Source organism: Microchirus variegatus (assembly GCF_963457635.1).
Source record: "Microchirus variegatus genome assembly, chromosome: 7".
Lineage (NCBI taxonomy): Eukaryota > Metazoa > Chordata > Actinopteri > Pleuronectiformes > Soleidae > Microchirus > Microchirus variegatus.
In genome coordinates, this window is record NC_139808.1 from 24,186,079 (window position 1) to 24,204,875 (window position 18,797).

The following is an 18,797-nucleotide window of genomic DNA, read 5'->3' on the forward strand; positions in this document are numbered from 1 at the left end:
TCATCACATCTCAGGCAATCTACTGTATGTAAACACACCTGAGAAAAAAGTACTTTCCAAGTAAATTCCATTTACTTTTTTAAATTTATTTTACTGTCACAGACACAAAAACAGAGACTGAGCTGTTTTCAAAGCTTGAAATTGTAAAAACATTCATCATAAAACTGTAAACTTGAACAAATATGTTGTAACGGAACAATCAAACCATAAATAACTTACATTTCCAGGTGGATCAATGCATGTCACTAAAGAAGCAAAATAAATACAAACATAATATATGATAAATAATGATGATATAAAGGGGGGGTGTCACTTCAAATGGAATTAATGAAAGGAAAATGTTCTCACTACCAAATGATGTCGTCTGACGCCATCTTGTGGATGAAGGTGGTAAGTTTTTTTTTTTTCGTTTTTTTTTAAAGATTTAACCTAAGAAAACACACTCACAAACCAGAATGTATTCATATAAATAAGTTTGAATGGACTGGTAAATAATTCTGGTGCTGGTTCTGGTCTGATGTGATTACTACTACTACTACTACTACTAATAATAATAATAATAATAAAAGCTCCAGTTTGTCAGAAATATTTTAATTTTAATGTTTTTGTTTTCAAGAAAATCATATTTAAAGGGACAATGTGTAGTATTTATGGGTTTATATAACCCAAAATCCACTTTTTTATACATATTATGTGCTCCTGCATTGTCTAGTCGCTGTATAATAGTTTTTGTTTCATTTTCGTAGTGTTTCAACAAGTCATGTAAAATAACATGGTCGCGGGCATTGCATTGCCACTGTTAGCAGCGAGACGCCATGTTTCTACCGGAGCCTGTAAGGACAAACGCGATAGAACAAATCAACTGTTTCTTTACTTGTAACGGAAGTCCCGCCTCCTCTCTCTCCGCTTCGTCTGCTACGGCCGTGGTAGCTCGCCCTCTCCTCGCCTTACGAACCTCATCTGCTGACACGGAGAAACACGACATTTGACCGGCTGAGGATACCGTAGCGCTCAGGGAAGGGAGGGGGTGAGCAGAGGAGCAGTTCTTTGTTGTAAATTTCAGCCTCTCCTCTAGATGGCACTATAAACTACTTACTTCACCTTTAACTTACAACACAATATGTACATGAACATGACTGAGACAGTTATCTCTGATGTGTGTGTCTGCCTTTTGGCCACTAGGTGTCACTGACACCCAGTAAATCAATAGAGTCTGTTTTATTATCTGTATCCAGTGTTTCAATGTTTTCTCCTTATTGTTTTCTTTTTTCTTTTTTCTTATTTTGTATTTTTATTTATGATTAATTACAGGTCTTTCTCACTCTCACCAGGTTTTACACAACATCTGTGATCTCAGAGTCTCTGTGATGAACTCAAAGTAAACTGATAAAACCACTGTAACGACTATTAAAAGGAGCTGCAGCAGAACAGAGCGTCAGTCGTGGACTGGTTTGAAAAACAACTGCTGAACTAAAGTTAACTTTTCAAATTGAGTTTAGTTAAACAAATTAGGTTTCGACTTGTTTCTGAACAATGATTTGCCTCAAAGTGAATCTTGTGGAATGTTGTAGTTAATGAGTAAACCTTTGTTTCTCCTGAGGTGAGTGAACATGGCTGAAGTTTAAGGTGGTTTTAATCACTGTCTCTCTCTAGATAGATAGATATAGACCTGATTGTACCTTATATAACTACAAACTACCACTAAAGTGGTTGTACAGTATCATTTTGGTGCTGATGTGAAGCTGTTTATTATCATCTATTTATTTAATTTAGTTCTTATATCCCCAACAGCAGTGGTTCTCAGATGGGCCACATGTAAAAAAGTTACCAAAATTATCAAAATATCTATATTTATTCTTATTTTTACAAAATGCTTCATAGTCTGAAAAGTTAATTAATTGTCATTATTTATTGACAAATTAGTGTCCCACAATTATTAATCCTTGGCTGAGAACTTTTTCTGCACTCCGCTCTGATCCGGTTTCCATTTGTTTGTGCAGATCAACCAAAAACATGCAGTCAGTATCCCTAACTTTAACTATAACCAGTTAACCTTAACTTTAACTATAACCAGTTAACCTTAACCTTAACCTGACCACAGCACTTTGATTTGTAAAGGTTTTCCTTTAATTAAAAACAATTCATGTGACATTTGTGCGCCTCTTGTCCTTTTTGCACGACACAAGAAAGAAGAAAAGTCACTTATACTGAGTTTACACTTTTAGATCAGTACTGTTATTTGTACTTAAAGGTGCATTATGTGATAAATCTAAAGCAACTGGCCATAAAATCCTCCTAATATGTCACAGAGACTCAGGAATAATGTTCATATAACAAACTGAACTCACCAACAACAACAGTACAGACAAAATATTTGCATTAAAAAAAATATATTTTGCAGACTGCAAATCATGTTTATGTTTTGAAATCATGTTTTGGCATGTGGCGCCACCTACCGCCGTCTACCAATCATTGCAGTCAGTAGAGTCTCAGCTGCCGAGCAACCACAGGTTGTTTATGTCAGAAAACCTAAAAGACCTCAGTGTTTTGAATTTGAATGTGGTAACTGTTTTTGGCCACATTCTTACATATGGCGCCTTTAAGTAAAATGTTATAAAAAAAATAGTGGTACTTTTACTTGAGTAGAATATTCCAGTACTCATTCCACCTCTGATTACAACTGACCTAATTTAACCCTATCCTCATTCTAACTTTAAGACATGTCTTCATCTTGGGGATTTAGGTCCCCACAACATAAGGAATACCAGGTACACACACACACACACACACACACACACACACACACACATATGATAATGAAGAGCCTGCTGGAGGCGCAGTGGGAGCAGGAGCCATTTTCACCATCCATTCACGCGGAGTTGCGCGCACGGAGCGGTTGTGTTGCTGCTGCTGCTGCTGAAGGAGTTGTTGTTACCATCTGTTTGTGTGAGTGTGTGTGTGTGTGTGTATGAGTGAATGTGTGAGTGAGCTCCATCCAAGGTTACTGCCGGGTTATAAGAGAGAATCATCGCCCGTTGAGAGCATGGCTTCTCTGCAACAAAGGGAAACTCACAGGCGGAAAGTTTGAAGTCGGACCGATCTGGAGGAGAAAAATCCCCGCACGGAGACGCAGCGGCTCACGCGCTCACTCACTGAGGAGATATGCACTCCATTCGAAGGGATTTGTTTTTTATTCTCTGCTGTTGGAAAGTGGTCTGGCTCGCGCGCTCTTACACCGTTCACATCGGTGAGGATGCGGCTCCGGGGACGGTGCTGGCCGGCGTGGAGCAGGGCGCGCGGTGCGCTCTGGATCAGGTCCTCGCTCCCAAATTCGCGCAGCAGTTTCTGGAGACGGACGCGGCGGCGGGCGTTGTGCTCGTCTCGGAGTGGATAAAGTGCGCGTCGCTGCGCTCCAACCCCTTCACCGTGTACACGGTGGCGGACTGCGCGGCGTCCGGCCACAGCAGGCACCTCATCACCAGCCAGTACCAGGTGCACGTCCACGGTAGGAACTGTTTACACGCGCGTAAAAGGAAACCCGAGTGGGACATGGACGTCCTGAGTTTGTTGAGCAGCCGCAGCCGCAGTCACAGCCGCGCACAGTGCCACCAGGCCGGCTCTGCGCTCTTCCCTGTGGCGGCGCTGATCCCTGGCTCTCCTGCGCGCTGCAGAGTCGCTCACACCCGGGACTTTTACTTCTCTGAGGGACACTTGTTTTTGTCTGAGACTCTGTGCTGGAAGCGGGACACCCTCGTGGAGTTAGACCTCGCCTGTGACACACACACTGGCAACGGGTTGAATACTAAAGTCATCGCCGTCCACTGGCGCGTGGGCCAGGGCCCCTTCCAAAAGGCCCACTTAGAAAAGCTGTTAGAAAAGGCGGCTCAGTCAGATTCAGGGATTGTGAGCAGGAGAAAGAGGAGAAGCATCAACAGCAGCCCTCAGTTCCAGCCTCCCATGTACCAAGTGTCTGTGGCAGAGAATCAGCCTGCTGGGACTCCTGTTGTTGTTTTGAAAGCGATGGATGTGGACGAGGGCGAGGCGGGCAGGCTGGAGTATTTCATCGAGGCTCTCTTTGATAGTCGCTCCAACAACCTGTTTGCTGTGGACCCAGCGAGCGGCACCGTGTCCACGGTGGAGGTGCTGGACCGGGAGACAAAAGACACCCACGTGTTCCGCGTGACCGCTGTGGACCACGGCACCCCGCGGCGCACCGCCATGGCCACGCTCACCGTCACGGTCAGGGACTCCAACGATCACGACCCTGTGTTTGAGCAGCAGGACTACAAGGAGAACATCAGAGAGAATTTAGAGATAGGCTACGAAGTGCTAACGGTGAGGGCCACTGACGGGGACGCACCTGTTAACGGCAACATCCTTTACCACATCCTCAACCACAACGGCTCCAACGACGTGTTCGAGATAGACTCGAGGTCTGGTGTCATCCGCACCAAAGGCCTGGTGGACAGAGAACAGGTAGAAGATTACATGCTGTTAGTCGTGGCTAACGACCAAGGCCGCGACCCCGGGCCGCGCAGCGCCACGGCGACCGTTCACATCGTGGTCGAGGACGACAACGACAACGCTCCCCAGTTCAGTGAGAAGCGTTACGTGGTCCAGGTTCCCGAGGACATGGCTCCAAACACGGAGATCCTGCAGGTCACCGCCACCGACGAGGACAGGGAGAGCAACGCCATGGTGCACTTTAGCATCATGAGCGGAAACACCCGGGGTCAGTTTTACATCGACGCTCAGACGGGCAAAATGGACGTGGTGAGTCAACTGGATTATGAGGCCAACAAAGAGTACACCCTGAGAATCAGAGCTCAGGACGGAGGACGTCCTCCCCTGTCCAACATCAGCGGCTTGGTGACCGTGCAGGTGTTGGACGTCAACGACAACGCGCCCATTTTTGTCAGCACCCCGTTCCAGGCCACCGTGCTGGAGAACGTGCCGCTCGGCTACTCCATCATCCACATCCAGGCGGTGGACGCGGACTCCGGGGACAACTCCAGGCTGGAATATCGCCTCACTGAAACCACGCCACACTTCCCCTTCACCATCAACAACAGCACAGGGTGGCTCGTCGTGGCGGCCGAGCTGGACCGAGAGAGCGTAGATTTCTACAACTTTGGAGTGGAGGCCCGCGATCAAGGCTATCCCGTCATGTCCTCCTCGGCTAGCATTAGCATGACCATCCTGGACGTCAACGACAACAACCCGGAGTTCACTCAGAAGGCGTATTACATGCGACTCAACGAGGACGCAGTGGTCGGGACCAGCGTGGTGACCGTGTCCGCCGTAGACCAGGACATCAACAGCGTGGTGACCTATCAAATCTCCAGCGGGAACACTCGCAACAGGTTCTCCATCACCAGTCAGAGTGGAGGGGGGCTCATTACGCTGGCGCTGCCTCTGGACTACAAACTGGAACGCCAGTACGTCCTCACCGTCACGGCGAGCGACGGCACTCTCTTCGACACCGCCAAGGTGTTCGTCAATGTCACGGACGCCAACACGCACCGGCCCGTCTTCCAGAGCTCGCACTACACCGTCAACATCAACGAGGATCGGCCCGTGGGCACCACCGTCGTCGTGATCAGCGCCACGGACGAAGACACGGGCGAGAACGCACGCATCACTTACTTCATGGACGACAGCATCCCGCAGTTCAACATCGACCAGGACACGGGGGCGCTCACCACGCAGATGGAGCTGGACTACGAGGACCACGTCTCCTACACACTCGCCATCACCGCTCGGGACAACGGCATCCCTCAGAAGTCGGACACCACGTACCTGGAGATACTGGTGAACGACGTCAACGACAACTCCCCCCGCTTCCTCCGGGACCACTACGTGGGCTCTGTGATGGAGGACGTGCCGGTGTTCACCAGCGTGGTCCAGGTGTCCGCCATTGACCAGGACTCTGGGCTCAACGGCCGTGTCTTCTACACCTTCCAGGGAGGCGAGGACGGTGACGGAGACTTCATAATCGAGTCGACGTCTGGCATCGTCCGCACGCTACGCAGGTTAGACAGAGAAAATGTGCCTCTCTACAGCCTCCAGGCCTTCGCCGTGGACAAAGGTGTCCCTGCGCTGAAGACACCAGTCAACATTCAAGTAACCATCCTGGACGTGAACGACAACCCCCCTGTGTTCGAAAAGGACGAGTTTGACATCATGGTGGATGAAAACAGCCCCATAGGAGTTGTGGTTGCGCACATATCGGCCACAGATCCGGACGAAGGCAGCAACGCGCAGATCATGTACCAGATCGTGGAGGGAAACATCCCCGAGGTTTTCCAGCTGGACATCTTCTCCGGAGAGCTCACCGCGCTGATCGACCTGGACTACGAGACGAGGTCCGAGTACGTCATCGTGGTCCAGGCGACCTCCGCGCCGCTGGTGAGCCGCGCCACCGTCCACGTCAAACTCGTGGACAAGAACGACAACGTTCCCGTGCTGAAGAACTTCAAGATCATATTCAACAACTACGTCACAGACAAGTCCAGCAGCTTCCCCGCGGGGGTCATCGGCCGCATCCCCGCGCACGACCCGGACGTCTCGGACCAGCTGCACTACAGCTTCGAGGTGGGGAACGAGTTGAACCTCGTCCTCCTGAACCAAAGCACGGGGGAGATCCAGCTGAGCCAGGCCCTGGATAACAACCGGCCCCTGGAGGCCTCCATGAGGATCTCAGTGTCAGGTGAGGCGATAAACTCTTTGTAATTTCAGACTCCACCCAGCGTTTTGAAAAATAGTACGGTAACAGCTTCACTGTGGTGTAATCCTAGTCTTTTCCCACTGACACATCCTGTCTCTTCATTTCCCTATTGATTAATGACTAACGTGTGTCAGCCTCGACTCCCAACATCCACTAAATAATCACACGAATATGGTTCATTTACACTACTGTTCACTTAGAATTGTCCTTAATTTTGAAGGAATAGCTCTTTTTTTTTTCAATGAATATAACATTAAATGAATCATAAATACACTCTATACATTGTTAATGTGGTAGACGACTTTGGTTTTTAATGGAATATGTACATAGTTTGTATAGAGGCCCATTTCCAGTGTTCTAATGGTACATTGTGTTTGCTAATTGCATTAAAAGGATGATTAGAAAACCCTTGTGCGATGATGTTAGCACAGCTGAAAACATTATTTCTAATCTTGTCAATGTCTTGACTATATTTTCTATTCATTTTGCAACTCATTGGATGGATAATGTGTGACTTTTAATAGAAAACACAAACAAAGTGACCCCAAACTTTAGTAGCTTTGTCTGGTGTGGACATTTGAAATAGCTGTTTGTCTGAGCATGTCTACATCCTGTGGGATCCACACTCCACTGAGCAGACTGATCATGCCCCACTAATATCCATCAGACCCCCCTGTGCTGTCCTGAAAGAGCTTATTCAATTATGGTCTGTGTCTGTGGCTCATTTAGCGTCGAGATTAAGAGCTGATGTTCGTTCTGCCTTGTTTATTTGATGGAAACAGCTAAATGTTAAAAGAGCTGTCGCTATTCCAGCACCACAACTAACAATAAGAGATGGCTGAGGTGTAAATTACTTTTTGTTCCGCTCCACAACATGGGATAAAAGGGGTCATGTGTAAGGGTTAGGCTTTTCATGCTCTCTCCCTAAAGTGCAGGTCTTAAACCACCTGTGTTACCTGAACCTTTAATCTCACAAATTACAGAGTTTTATTTGCTGCAAATATGTGACTGAACTTGAATTGCACTCACAGTGTGTGTGTGTGTGTGTGTGTGTGTGTGTGTGTGTGTGTGTGTGTGTGTGTGTGTGTGTGTGTGTGTGTGTGTGTGTGGTTGTTTAACGCAGTGTGATTCGCTGTAAATCTGTATTTTCCTTGACCTTGGCGTCACCTACCAGAAAATAATTATTATTAAGATTAGGGTTACAGCTATCGAATATTTTTGTTATCAAGTATTCGAAGAATTATTCTTTGATTAATAGATGATGCAAAACGCAAAAGTATTATGATTATGATTATATTTTTAATTAGTTTTAAATCCAATTACTCAATTAATCGAGGAATAATCAGTAGAATACTCGATTACAAAAAGATGCGGTAGCTAACATCAGTGTTTACATTAGCGTGTTTACGTCAGCTAACATCAATGTTTAAGTTAGCGTGTGCCGGAAGCATTAGCAACTGGATGCTTTGAGCCGATAGACGGGATGCTATCTGAGCCGATAGCATCCAGTTGCTGATGCTTCCGGCACACGCTAACGTAAACATTGATGTTAGCTGATTTAATGTAGCTTACTAGTAGTGCTGTGAAATGGGTTAACGCACGACACGTTTCCATGACGTCATGTTTATGTGCCGCGACACCGGAGTCCAGGCACCGTTTACCAGTTAGCTCCGTTAGCTCCTTTTAGCGCCGTTAGCACGCCTACAGTCGAACTGGAGCGGTCTGTTTATTAAATGTGTGTGTGCCTCTGTTTTTAAAGTTTAGCGTTACTTTACAGACTCATTATAACAATGAGTCTGTAAAGTAACGTAAACATGCCGTCACGCGCGTCTTTTTCCGGTCAGTCGTCATGGAAACGATGTTAAACGCCGTTGATGCGCTAATGTTTGACAGCAGTACTTACTAGGGCTGCCGCTATCAAATATTTTTGTAATCGAGTATTCTACCAATTATTCCTTGATTAATCGAATAATAATAATAAAAAAGAACAAATAATAATTTTGCGGTTTTGCGTCCTCGAAATAGCTGCAGCACTAACATTAAGGTTAAAGATGGAAGCAGACATTTGAAACAAACAGGGAGGACTCAGGCTGGCTCTTTTATTTGAATGAATGGATGAATGAATGAATGAGGCAGTGGAGATTAAGTGGTTTCCCTGTCCGTTGATGAGCTGATGACACTGAGCAGATACTGTATGGTTAGCGTGGATCGCAGGTCCGAGAACAATGGTTAGCTGTCTGCTCAGTGGCAGGCGTTAAAACTCATACCAGGCTGTGGTTGAGGGGAACAGCTGTGACTCCACCGAGGACCAATTAGAGGCCATGTCACCCCAGAGCGTCCCACACCTGCTGGGGTTTATGTGTCAGTGCCTCTGCAGGAGATCGATGGAGATAAGGAGGGGGAGGAGGGGGAGGAGGGGGGTGTTAGGTTGTGTATACAGGAGAAATGTGGAAAATACAGTCGTACTATTATAATAATATGATCGAAGGAAAGAGAGTCATTAGAGTGTTGGAGGAGGAGTTGGAGCCGCTGACCCCCAGTTTTCAAAGGCTCGCTCCTCCCAGGACGGGACCTCCCAGGTCCTCCCCATTATCTCTGCCTTTATGCGGTGGCTGAAGAGGCTGCTTATGATGGACGATTTGTGATGGGCTCTTTTGTACGTTTGCTTTTGACTGTGATTAACAGCAGCATTTCTCTTCACACTGCAGCGGACGCAATGGTTTCAGATGACGCTCGTTAGCTTTAGCTTTGAGTTTAACTGTGTTTTTCTGCTGTGTTAAACACTACTGTTCAAAGGCTCAAAAGTCACACTTTTATTCATCAAAAGAGTTGCAAAATGAATAGAAAATATAGTCAAGACATTGACAAGATTAGAAATAATGAGTTTTATTCAAAATAATCATTTTGGCCTTTAAATACTTGGCTTTGGTTTGAAATGTATAAAAAAAAAAGATTTAATGAACTGCAATCACACTAAGGGTTTTCATCCCATAATAAAAATATTATTATTTAATAAAATAAACATTTACATTGTTACAGCAGCAAAGACAGTAAAGATGAAGATTTTTTTTATATTATATTTATATTTTTTCACAACTTTATTTAAGGCATTTTTGATTAAACAAAGTTTATAAAAAATAAACATGCAATACCAAAAAAAGCACAATATATAAAGATATTAACACTATAATAAATTGTAGCATGTACATTATAGACAGTCTCACTTACAGTACGTGAGGTTATATAAATACAAAAACAGGTGCATTTTCTTTTATTCCAAGTTATATTTAATTTTAAGAGTTTGCTGTATATTTACACGTCAGTTAATGTTGTTGTTTTCTTCATGTACCATAATGTGCAAAACTCTGAGGGAGTTGACTTAATAACATCTTAATCTTAATAAAATCTACAAGATGATGTATTTCATTAGCTGCCTGTTTTTATTCCAAAGTAATTACACATTTAGACTCATCATCACTGCAATTGGGAAAAGAGGAATTAAATGGTTGGTCCATATTTAAAAGCAGCTCAAATAAAATGTGATAAATTGTGATATGTGATAAATCTAAAGCAACTGGCCATAAAATCCTCCTTATATGTCACAGAGACTCAGGAATAATGTTCATATAACAAACTGAACTCACCAACAACAACAGTACAGACAAAATATTCGCATTAAAAAAAATCTTTTGCAGACTGCAAATCATGTTTATGTTTTGAAATCATGTTTTGGCATGTGGCGCCACCTACCACCGTCTACCAATCATTGCAGTCAGTAGAGTCTCAGCTGCCAACAACCACGGGTTGCCAGTTACGTCAGAAAACGAAAACCTAAAAGACCTCGGTATTTTGAATTTGCATGTAGTAACGGTTTTCGGCCAAATTCTTACATATGGCGCCTTTAAATGTTTCGCTTTAAGACTAAGCGAGACACTATAAGGAGAAGACAGGGAATAACTGTTAACTGTTCAGCTGAGGCAAAAATACACAAATGCATTAAAAATATTCAAAAACCTCAACCTTCACCTCATAGAAACACGATTGATGTTGGATTAGGAGACAGGAAGTGGTAATAGTGGATTAAAGTAAGGATATACATAGATTTTCCTCTGAACAAGTAGTAAAATATTGCACATTGTCATTCAGATCGTGTATTGCTTGTGTGTGCGCTGGCAGAAAATCTGAGATTTAATCAGTGTAATCATGTTCAGGAGATTTGCAGATTTGCTGTATTATAAGGCACTGAATGAGAGAGAGAGAGATTCATGAACTCATATCAGGATTATCATCTCTGAATTAATCATTGTTGGAGTTTTTAACGTTTCCTTTGTGTGTTGGGGGACGTTCAGTATAAAGTAAAGGGGTTTGTCTGTCGTTCTGCGGGATTAGATTAGCTGCGTCTGTATCCTGCGATGTGTCACATCAGTGTTGACACACTCGGCAGCCTGATCCAGTGTTCCCAGGCGAGCGTGAGCCTGCATAAGTAGGAGTTTGCGTCCGACCGTCGAAAAGACTTTCTTCTCACGCTTTATATTCCGTCGTTAATTTGCCCTCGCAGAGTTACAGCTAATCCCTAATTATCCGTTCATCCGTGTCTTTCTTGCGCCTCGAAAGTGACGTTACAGTTATTTTTTAACGTTACAGTCCGAACTGATATCTGTGCGTCTGTGTGTGTGCTGCAGAGATGACTAATGATGGTGGTTTGATTCAGCTCACATCACACTGCAGGTTACACACACACACACACACACACACACACACACATGGTTGGACAGCAGGTGTCTTCTGTGTTTGGACAGCGTCAGGAGTGTGAAGAGGCTCCAAGGTTAAACCACTTTGCTGTTTAAAGTTGTTCTGGCATTCGGCTCAAATAACAAGGGCAGACGTCGATGTTTCTGCTTATTTTACATGCAGTCGTGCGTCTTCCTCAGTGATTGTTTTCTATGTAAGGATAGAGGGAAAGAGACGGAGATGAGAGATCCGCTCTGCAGATTTACATCTGTGCACTTGAATGTGTTCATAAGTCGTCTTAGACCTCCCGTCCTTCACCATCCTTGGAGAAGCTAAAGCTGCAGGACTGGAATTTTAATGTCGCCGACTCTGTTGCTCCGTTACATCTGTGTGTTCAACGTCATTCGCAGCCAGTGTAATGTCATTATAATCTGATCAGAGATCTGTTTCTGTAACGCTAGACCACGAGGCTACATGTGTTGTTCTCTAAACAGCTCTTTACGCTGTTTATTCACAAACACAGACCTCGTCTGGACCGCTGGTCCTCATGGAGATCAACACCTGTTCCTAATGAAGCAGAACCTAAAGCTGCAACTAACGATTATTTTCGTAATCTGTCGATTATTTTCTCCATTAATCGATGAATCGTTTGGTTCCATAAAATGTCAGAAAATGTAAAAAAAACAACAACAAAAAAAAACTTTAATCTGTGTTTGTCAATCCTGCATTCTTAGAAATAAAAGTGCTAATTAGAACCATATAAGGTTCTTGGGCTTGTCCTCATAGGAGAACCCTTTTTGCTTCCAGGTAGAACCTTTTTATAAAGGTTCCACCTGGAACCCTTTTGGAGGGTTCCATCAAAGGGTGGATTTTAAAGGGTTCTCTGGATCAAAATGGTTCTTACTGGAACCATTAGTGTTACCAAGAACCCTTGAAAAACCTTTTCTTCGGGAAAGGGTTTTTCAGAAGCAAATGGTTCCAGGTAGAACCTCAGCCCTTGTAGAAAAACTATTTTGGAACCCTTAATTCAAAGAGCGATTAACGGCGCTTAACAGCGCTGTCAACATTAACGCACAATGCGTTTCTATGATGACTGACGTGCCACGGCGAGTCCAGGCACCGTTTACCAGTTAGCTCCGTTTGCTGCGTTAGCTCCTTTAGCACCGTTAGCGCGCCTACAGTCGAGCTGGAGTGGTCGGTTTATTAAAGGAAAAGAGCAGCGCTACAAATAACCGGCGTACCTGTGTACTGCGTATGTGTGCCTCTGTTTTTAAAGTTACGCGTTAATTTAGGGACTCATTTTAACAATTGCATCTTACCACCGTTAACATGTAATTAAATCATTAGAATCAGTGAGCTGAAATACAGCAGCAGCGGTTTGTGATGACGTTAGCCGCTTGCGATCGCTAGCTTTCATTAGCACTGTTGCTAAATATTCCTCTGTTAAACGATGAGAATTTAAGACATTTTCTTAGCTGTTATTTTTAAAGGTCACATAGAGTGGTCCTGTTGCACATATATGTGAGTTATGGGGGTCTACTTACATATATTAAGTTGTTTTTATGGTCAAAATCCTCCTAGTTGATGTAAACGAGCCGATTGAAATCTGTCCTTTTCGAAGCGCTCAGTCGCGCTATTTCAGCCATAAATCTCGCCCGAGAAGACAGAGTGTGTTGTGATTGGCCAGCCAGCGTAGAGCCTTCCCACCTGTGTTGTGATTGGCCAGGTATCTGGAAGTGACGTAATCTATCACGTCAGCTCTCAGAAGCGCAGCTCCCTCTCTGGAGCGGTGGATGCATTGCTACTCATTATCAAAACATTGTTTTAACAGTGTTTAAAAATAGCTTCGTCACGACTCCCCGCCGCAGTCCCTTTATGACTTTAAACCGGAGTCAGACCCAGAGTCAGAAGACACTGTTGCTCGTGAAACACCTCCACAACGGACGTTATTCTTCTTCTGCGGTTCAATGTACGCAACCGGATGTCCCCGGACTACCGCCCGGAGCAGGACGATCGGTTGTTTAGGAGAACCGCTGCTTACGTAACTAGTACGGGATTTTCAGTGATCTCGTTGAGCCCCGAGATTACAATAAAACACAACGTTCTCAGCAATGGCTGAACTGTTTGTTTCGAACCGTCAGGCTTCATAAACAAGGTAATGACGCAGATACACACCAAAAAAAACAGCGATAATAGGAACTTCAGGTCTAGTTCCGCTTTAATAACTGATCTATAGTTGTTGTGGCATTGTTAGCTACCTTAGCTTCGATTCTTGTCACTCTTCCTGTGAAGACACTCTCTGACCAATCAGTATGGACTCAGCTTGTTTGGAACCACGCGTGAGCAGGTACTAAAAAAAGTTATTTTTGGTGTAACTAAATCATTAGAATCAAATACAGACTGAAATACAGCAGCAGGGGTTTGTGATGCCGCTCGCGATCGCTAGCTTTCAGCAGCGCTGTCGCTAAATATACCAGACTCCTATGTTAAATATTGAGATTTTAAGACATTTTCTCAGCGAAATGTTTGAAATTAACGCACATTTTCAGGATTGTGAAGTATTTTTAATAACTGATCTATAGTTCGGCATTGTTAGCTAACTTAGCTTCGACTCTTCCTGTGACGGCACTCTCTGACCAATCAGTCTCGACTCCAAGTACGTCGCCTGAGCAGGTACTAAAAAAAAGTACCACATATCAGATGCTATCGCTAATGGAAATGCAAAATAACAGCACTGAGGCGAGTGGAAACGGGCCATCATTTGAATTGTGGTTAGGTTAAAGTTAGGGTTAGCCGTTAGCTGGTGATGGTAGGGATAGAGCTAACACTTTGCTCGGGCTGTTCATGGAAGTCTTCTCCATGTGTGTGTGTGTGTGTGTGTGTGTGTGTGTGGCCTCCCCCAACAGCTGGATGACTTTGATCACTATCCCACTAAACAGGGATTTCTGCGCTTCGTTTCGTGCCGAGTCACAAAAGTCACGGCGAAGCAAGCGCTCGTCCGTGTTTTTCGTACGACGTGTCATCCCCTAACACTCCGCTCTCATTCTCACCGAGTTAGTCACAGTCGCGAGCTCGCGTCGGAATGTTGTGTCGCCACGGTTTCTTATTCTTCGTCTTTTTTTCATCCCTTCACCGTCACCTATCACCTTGATCCTTTCTCTTCCCCCCTCTTTTTTTTGTTTGCCTGTCAACGTTCGGGGCCATTTCTCTCCTATCTGCCCGACTCTGTGGCTCTCGCCCCTGCAACCTCCACTGTTTCCCTCCCCTCTTTATCCTCATCGTCCAGCGCTCTCTCTCTCTGTCCCGTCTTTGACTGTTACCTCCCCTCCTCCTCCTCCTCCTCCTCCTCCTCCACCCTCCCTTGTGAAAGGGAGAATGCCTAAGAGAAATACTTTGTTAAACACGCCGTTGTCATGGTGAACCCAGCAATGCCTGAGAAATTCCTTGTGGGTGGGGAACGAGGGGTAAGGTCCCCTTTTGTGGAAGTGAAGTTGGTGGAGGAGGAGGAGGAGGAGGAAGGAGGGAGGGAGGGGTGGAATAAAGTTCTAAAGAGCAACGATCCCCCTCTACTTCACTCCACTGAAGAATGTAAAGGCTTTTTTTCAGAGCTGAAATGCTGCGAGGTCACTGTTTTTACGCCACACCTGACTGCAGCCTTCTCCATCTGTGTGTGTGTGTGTGTTTTCAGAGCTGACGGTGGTGATGTGACGGTGTCCTGTGTGTGTGTGCGTGTGTAAGAGCTCTTTGATTTGTGACACAGATGCACTCGGGGAGAGTATCTGGTTTCTTGCTGCCGGCTTGTTTCACAGCACAGGAACATCCTCCTGTGGGCCTCACTGCTCCACGCTTGGTTGCCGTTGAAGGTCCAGTGGAGGTGTATGTGTGTGTGTGTGTGTGTGTGTGTGTGTGTGTGTGTGTGTGTGTGTGTGTGTGTGTGTGTGTGTGTGTGTGTGTGGTTGTAGAGGGGTAGATGTGGGGTGAAACGACATCATCATGGATGTGTGAGGATGGGGCGGAAATCGTGTTCAGGATTAGAGCTGCTTCATCGCTGCCGCTGTGGGGTGTGAGTCCTGTCCTCGCGGTGCTCGCATCTATCTCTGCTATTGTCCTGACTATTCCTGCAGACAATGGCAGCAGGCTCTGTCTGGAGCGACTAAAACCCCCCACCACTGTCCCACCGTCCCCCCCTGCCCCCCGTCCCCTGTCTTTGTGTCCACTTGTTGTCCTCAGGAGAGTCTCACCAGGCCTGATGTTCATCCATAAAATAACCTGAGCACTGCACTCTCTCTAAAAACCTCTCTTTATCAATTTAAAGCACAGTGGGGGGGAAATACTATACTATATTTATACAATATATATAACAATATCTATTAATAATAAAGTACCTGTCAATCCATATTGTTCAAATATTGATGACCGGGAGAAAAACCCAGTCTTTAGTTCTCTGACACATTCATTGTGATAATTACTGTTATTAATCAACGTTTTTTTGATTAAAAAGCCACACAAAAAAGAAGAAGAATCAGATAAAACAATTCTAAATTATTAGGTAAAAGGACAAACGGTAATAATTCAAAATGTAATGTATAAGTAAAATAGTGAGCTGAATGAAGAGGTACTGGCTAACATGATCGTCTGGACTTTTAGACTTATTTTGACCTTTAAAGGGCCAGAAAATGTCCTGTCACTAAATGCTTTTTTGCAAATTTTTCTAGAATAACTTTCTATATCTGCCAGTTATTTACAACTTACTGCATGTTAAAATAGTGTATTAACACATCAAAATGAAGAAAAACCCTGCAGGTGTGCAAGAACACCAGAATTTGAACCGTATAAACTGTAAACCGTATAAAAAATAGGCCAAAAAATGGAAACTACTGCTGTATGTACAGGCGTTTTTCCAACTCTCTCCTCTTACTGATTCGCCGGCTTCCTGCAACAGTGAAATTACCGTAATAACTTGACGTGCAACTTCTCAGCTTTCAGCAACTGCAGGAATTTTTCCGATAGCACAAACTACGGTGATGCAAATGTGTCGTCAGCGTATACGCTCAGTGTAAATATCTTATCTATTTGTCGTGTGATGGTTTTCCTGTGCAGTAATTCTAAGTCTAGATCTTCAGTGTAGACATCATTACAGCGCGAGAACAAGCTTTTCACTGTGTGACAGATTGTGTTTATTTAACACAAGGCAGTTAAGTTACCTTTTACGCTACATTGCTCTCATTTAGTATTAAATCCAATTGAGCTTTCACGGTGACCTGGTTTCATGGGCTTTAACTGTGTGAAGTGCAATCTGGCAGCGTTACAGTGTGTGTGTGTGTGTGTGTGACGCGAGGCTAAAGGCCACATTATACTTCTCCGACTGCGTATGCGTTATCCGTCTGCGTCACCACGGAGACGCCTCGAGCATTTATACTTCTGCGTCGTGGTGACGGACACTCGCTGCAATTTCCCGCCCGATCAGTAGGGGTCGCTGCGCAAGGTTGTTGTGCTTCTGGCTACAGTGAGCAATGGCGTCCGAGAAAGAAAGAGAGAGAAAGACTGTTGTTGTTGAAAAAGTGGCCGTTTCTCACTTTTCTGTGTCACGGAACGCAGTTTTAAGATAATTTGAGGCGAGAAATTGGCCATTTAGAGTCTAAACATGTGCTGTGTGTGTTAAGATATGACGTATTTATAGTTCGGCAGCGGTGTTATCGGCGGGGATCAGCTCCGCCTCTGTCAGGACGCCCGGAGCGCACTGAGAGCCGGCACAGAGCAGCTTAGCTCAGCCTGTCCTGAGGACCAATCGCAGCTCTTGCCGTCTCCGTAGTCCCTTGACGGAGTGACGGACACTTAAAAAATATTCCGTGCACCCGGAGACGACGCAGAGGCTCTTCGACAGGTTCTGCGTCGACGCAGAGGACTCTGCGTAGCTACGCAGAGCACTTTACGCAGAAGTATAAATTGGGCTTTAGAGGTGTCGCTGGTGTCACCGGTGAACCTCAGAGTGCAGGAGTGTAACATTTTTCATCACTGTCTAATTTATATCTGCAGTGACAGGAGGGCGAACTAAACAGATGGTTTCCTCACGAGCTACGACGGCGGCGCGATCAGAGCTTACACATGGATGAATGAGAGTCTTTATACTGCGACGGCCGTGGTTTCACCTTTTAGACGTTAGGTTGGCAGTTTTCCACTTTTCTTTCTTGTTATTTTGAGCCTGGATTATGATGACTTTCTGTTTTTAAAGCATCCTGAATAATAGCTAGCAGTTTCGCTGCCGCTTCAAATGATCTTGAATTTGATTTGATTTTACAAGCGCCTTAAAATCATTCTCTCACTCAGTGTTTACATGCATGTTAGAAGTCCGATTTAACCCGGAATAAGACAATAATTCACCTTACTTACCACTAAAATCGAGCTAGTCTTAGTCTGACTAAAACACCTGGATAATGTGATTCATAGTCCGATTACTTCGGCATGTATACGCTTAGTCAGACTCGGTATCTTTGACCCAGAAGCAGAAGGAGACGACATATAAACTGCCGTACATTTGCCATTAAAGAACAAAACAACAAGATGGTATCAGCGAGAGCAAAAGCTACAGAGAAAAATCTACTTTTGGACTGACAAAAAAAACGAGATTTATGCTTTTAGCGCCACAGCCACGATCAATCCGACTGTTCGCTGTCAACAAAGGTCAATAGGAAGCACACCAGCTTATATATAGATGAATACAGCGCCACCTATGGAGGCGGAGTCAGACGTAAATCGATTTCGACCTGTATAGGCTCGGCAAGTTGTCCGATTGCCTGTCTTAGTCAGACTATGGCCTTAGTCCGATTAACTGTGCATGTTAAAAGTACTTATGCCGTGTTTTCCACCACAGCTCGACTCTACAGTTGGTTTTCCATTACAGTGTAGTACCTCCTCAAAGTGGGCGGAGCCATCAGTGACAACTCCACTGTTTAATATTGATATTTCAGACGTTTCCGTTGCTAAATGTTGGAGATTAACGCACTTTTTCAGGATTTCTACGACTTTTTATCTGATCTAGAGTTCGGCATTGTCCGGTTTGATTCTTGTGACAACACACTCCACTCTAACAAAGTCACGCATAGCATCGGCCTCAGCTAGCTTTGAACATAGCCTGAGCAGGTGCTATCGCTAATGGAAAAGCAAAATAACCGTGGCGAGTCGCGCTAGTGGAAAAGTGCTGTCGTTGCGACTCTTGATACATTTGCTTTTCGGCTCATGCTCGGTCACATCCCTGTATGCTAATGTCTCGCTCTTACTATTACGCTGACGGCGGCATTCCTTTGATATGCAAATGCTCCGATTGTAAGAGTTCAGATCC

General features: G+C 44.8%; 1 protein-coding gene across 1 annotated transcript in view; it reads left to right on the plus strand.

Annotated features, from left to right (window-relative positions):
* Window positions 1-3,162: 3,162 nt before the first annotated feature.
* Window positions 3,163-18,797, plus strand: part of celsr2 (cadherin, EGF LAG seven-pass G-type receptor 2) — a gene marked incomplete at both ends in the record, with an annotated part of 92,422 nt that continues 76,787 nt past the window's right edge. The window contains one exon of the mRNA XM_083891990.1: window positions 3,163-6,709. Coding sequence (XP_083748116.1) covers window positions 3,163-6,709 — 3,547 coding nt within the window. The remainder of the gene's footprint in view (window positions 6,710-18,797) is intronic.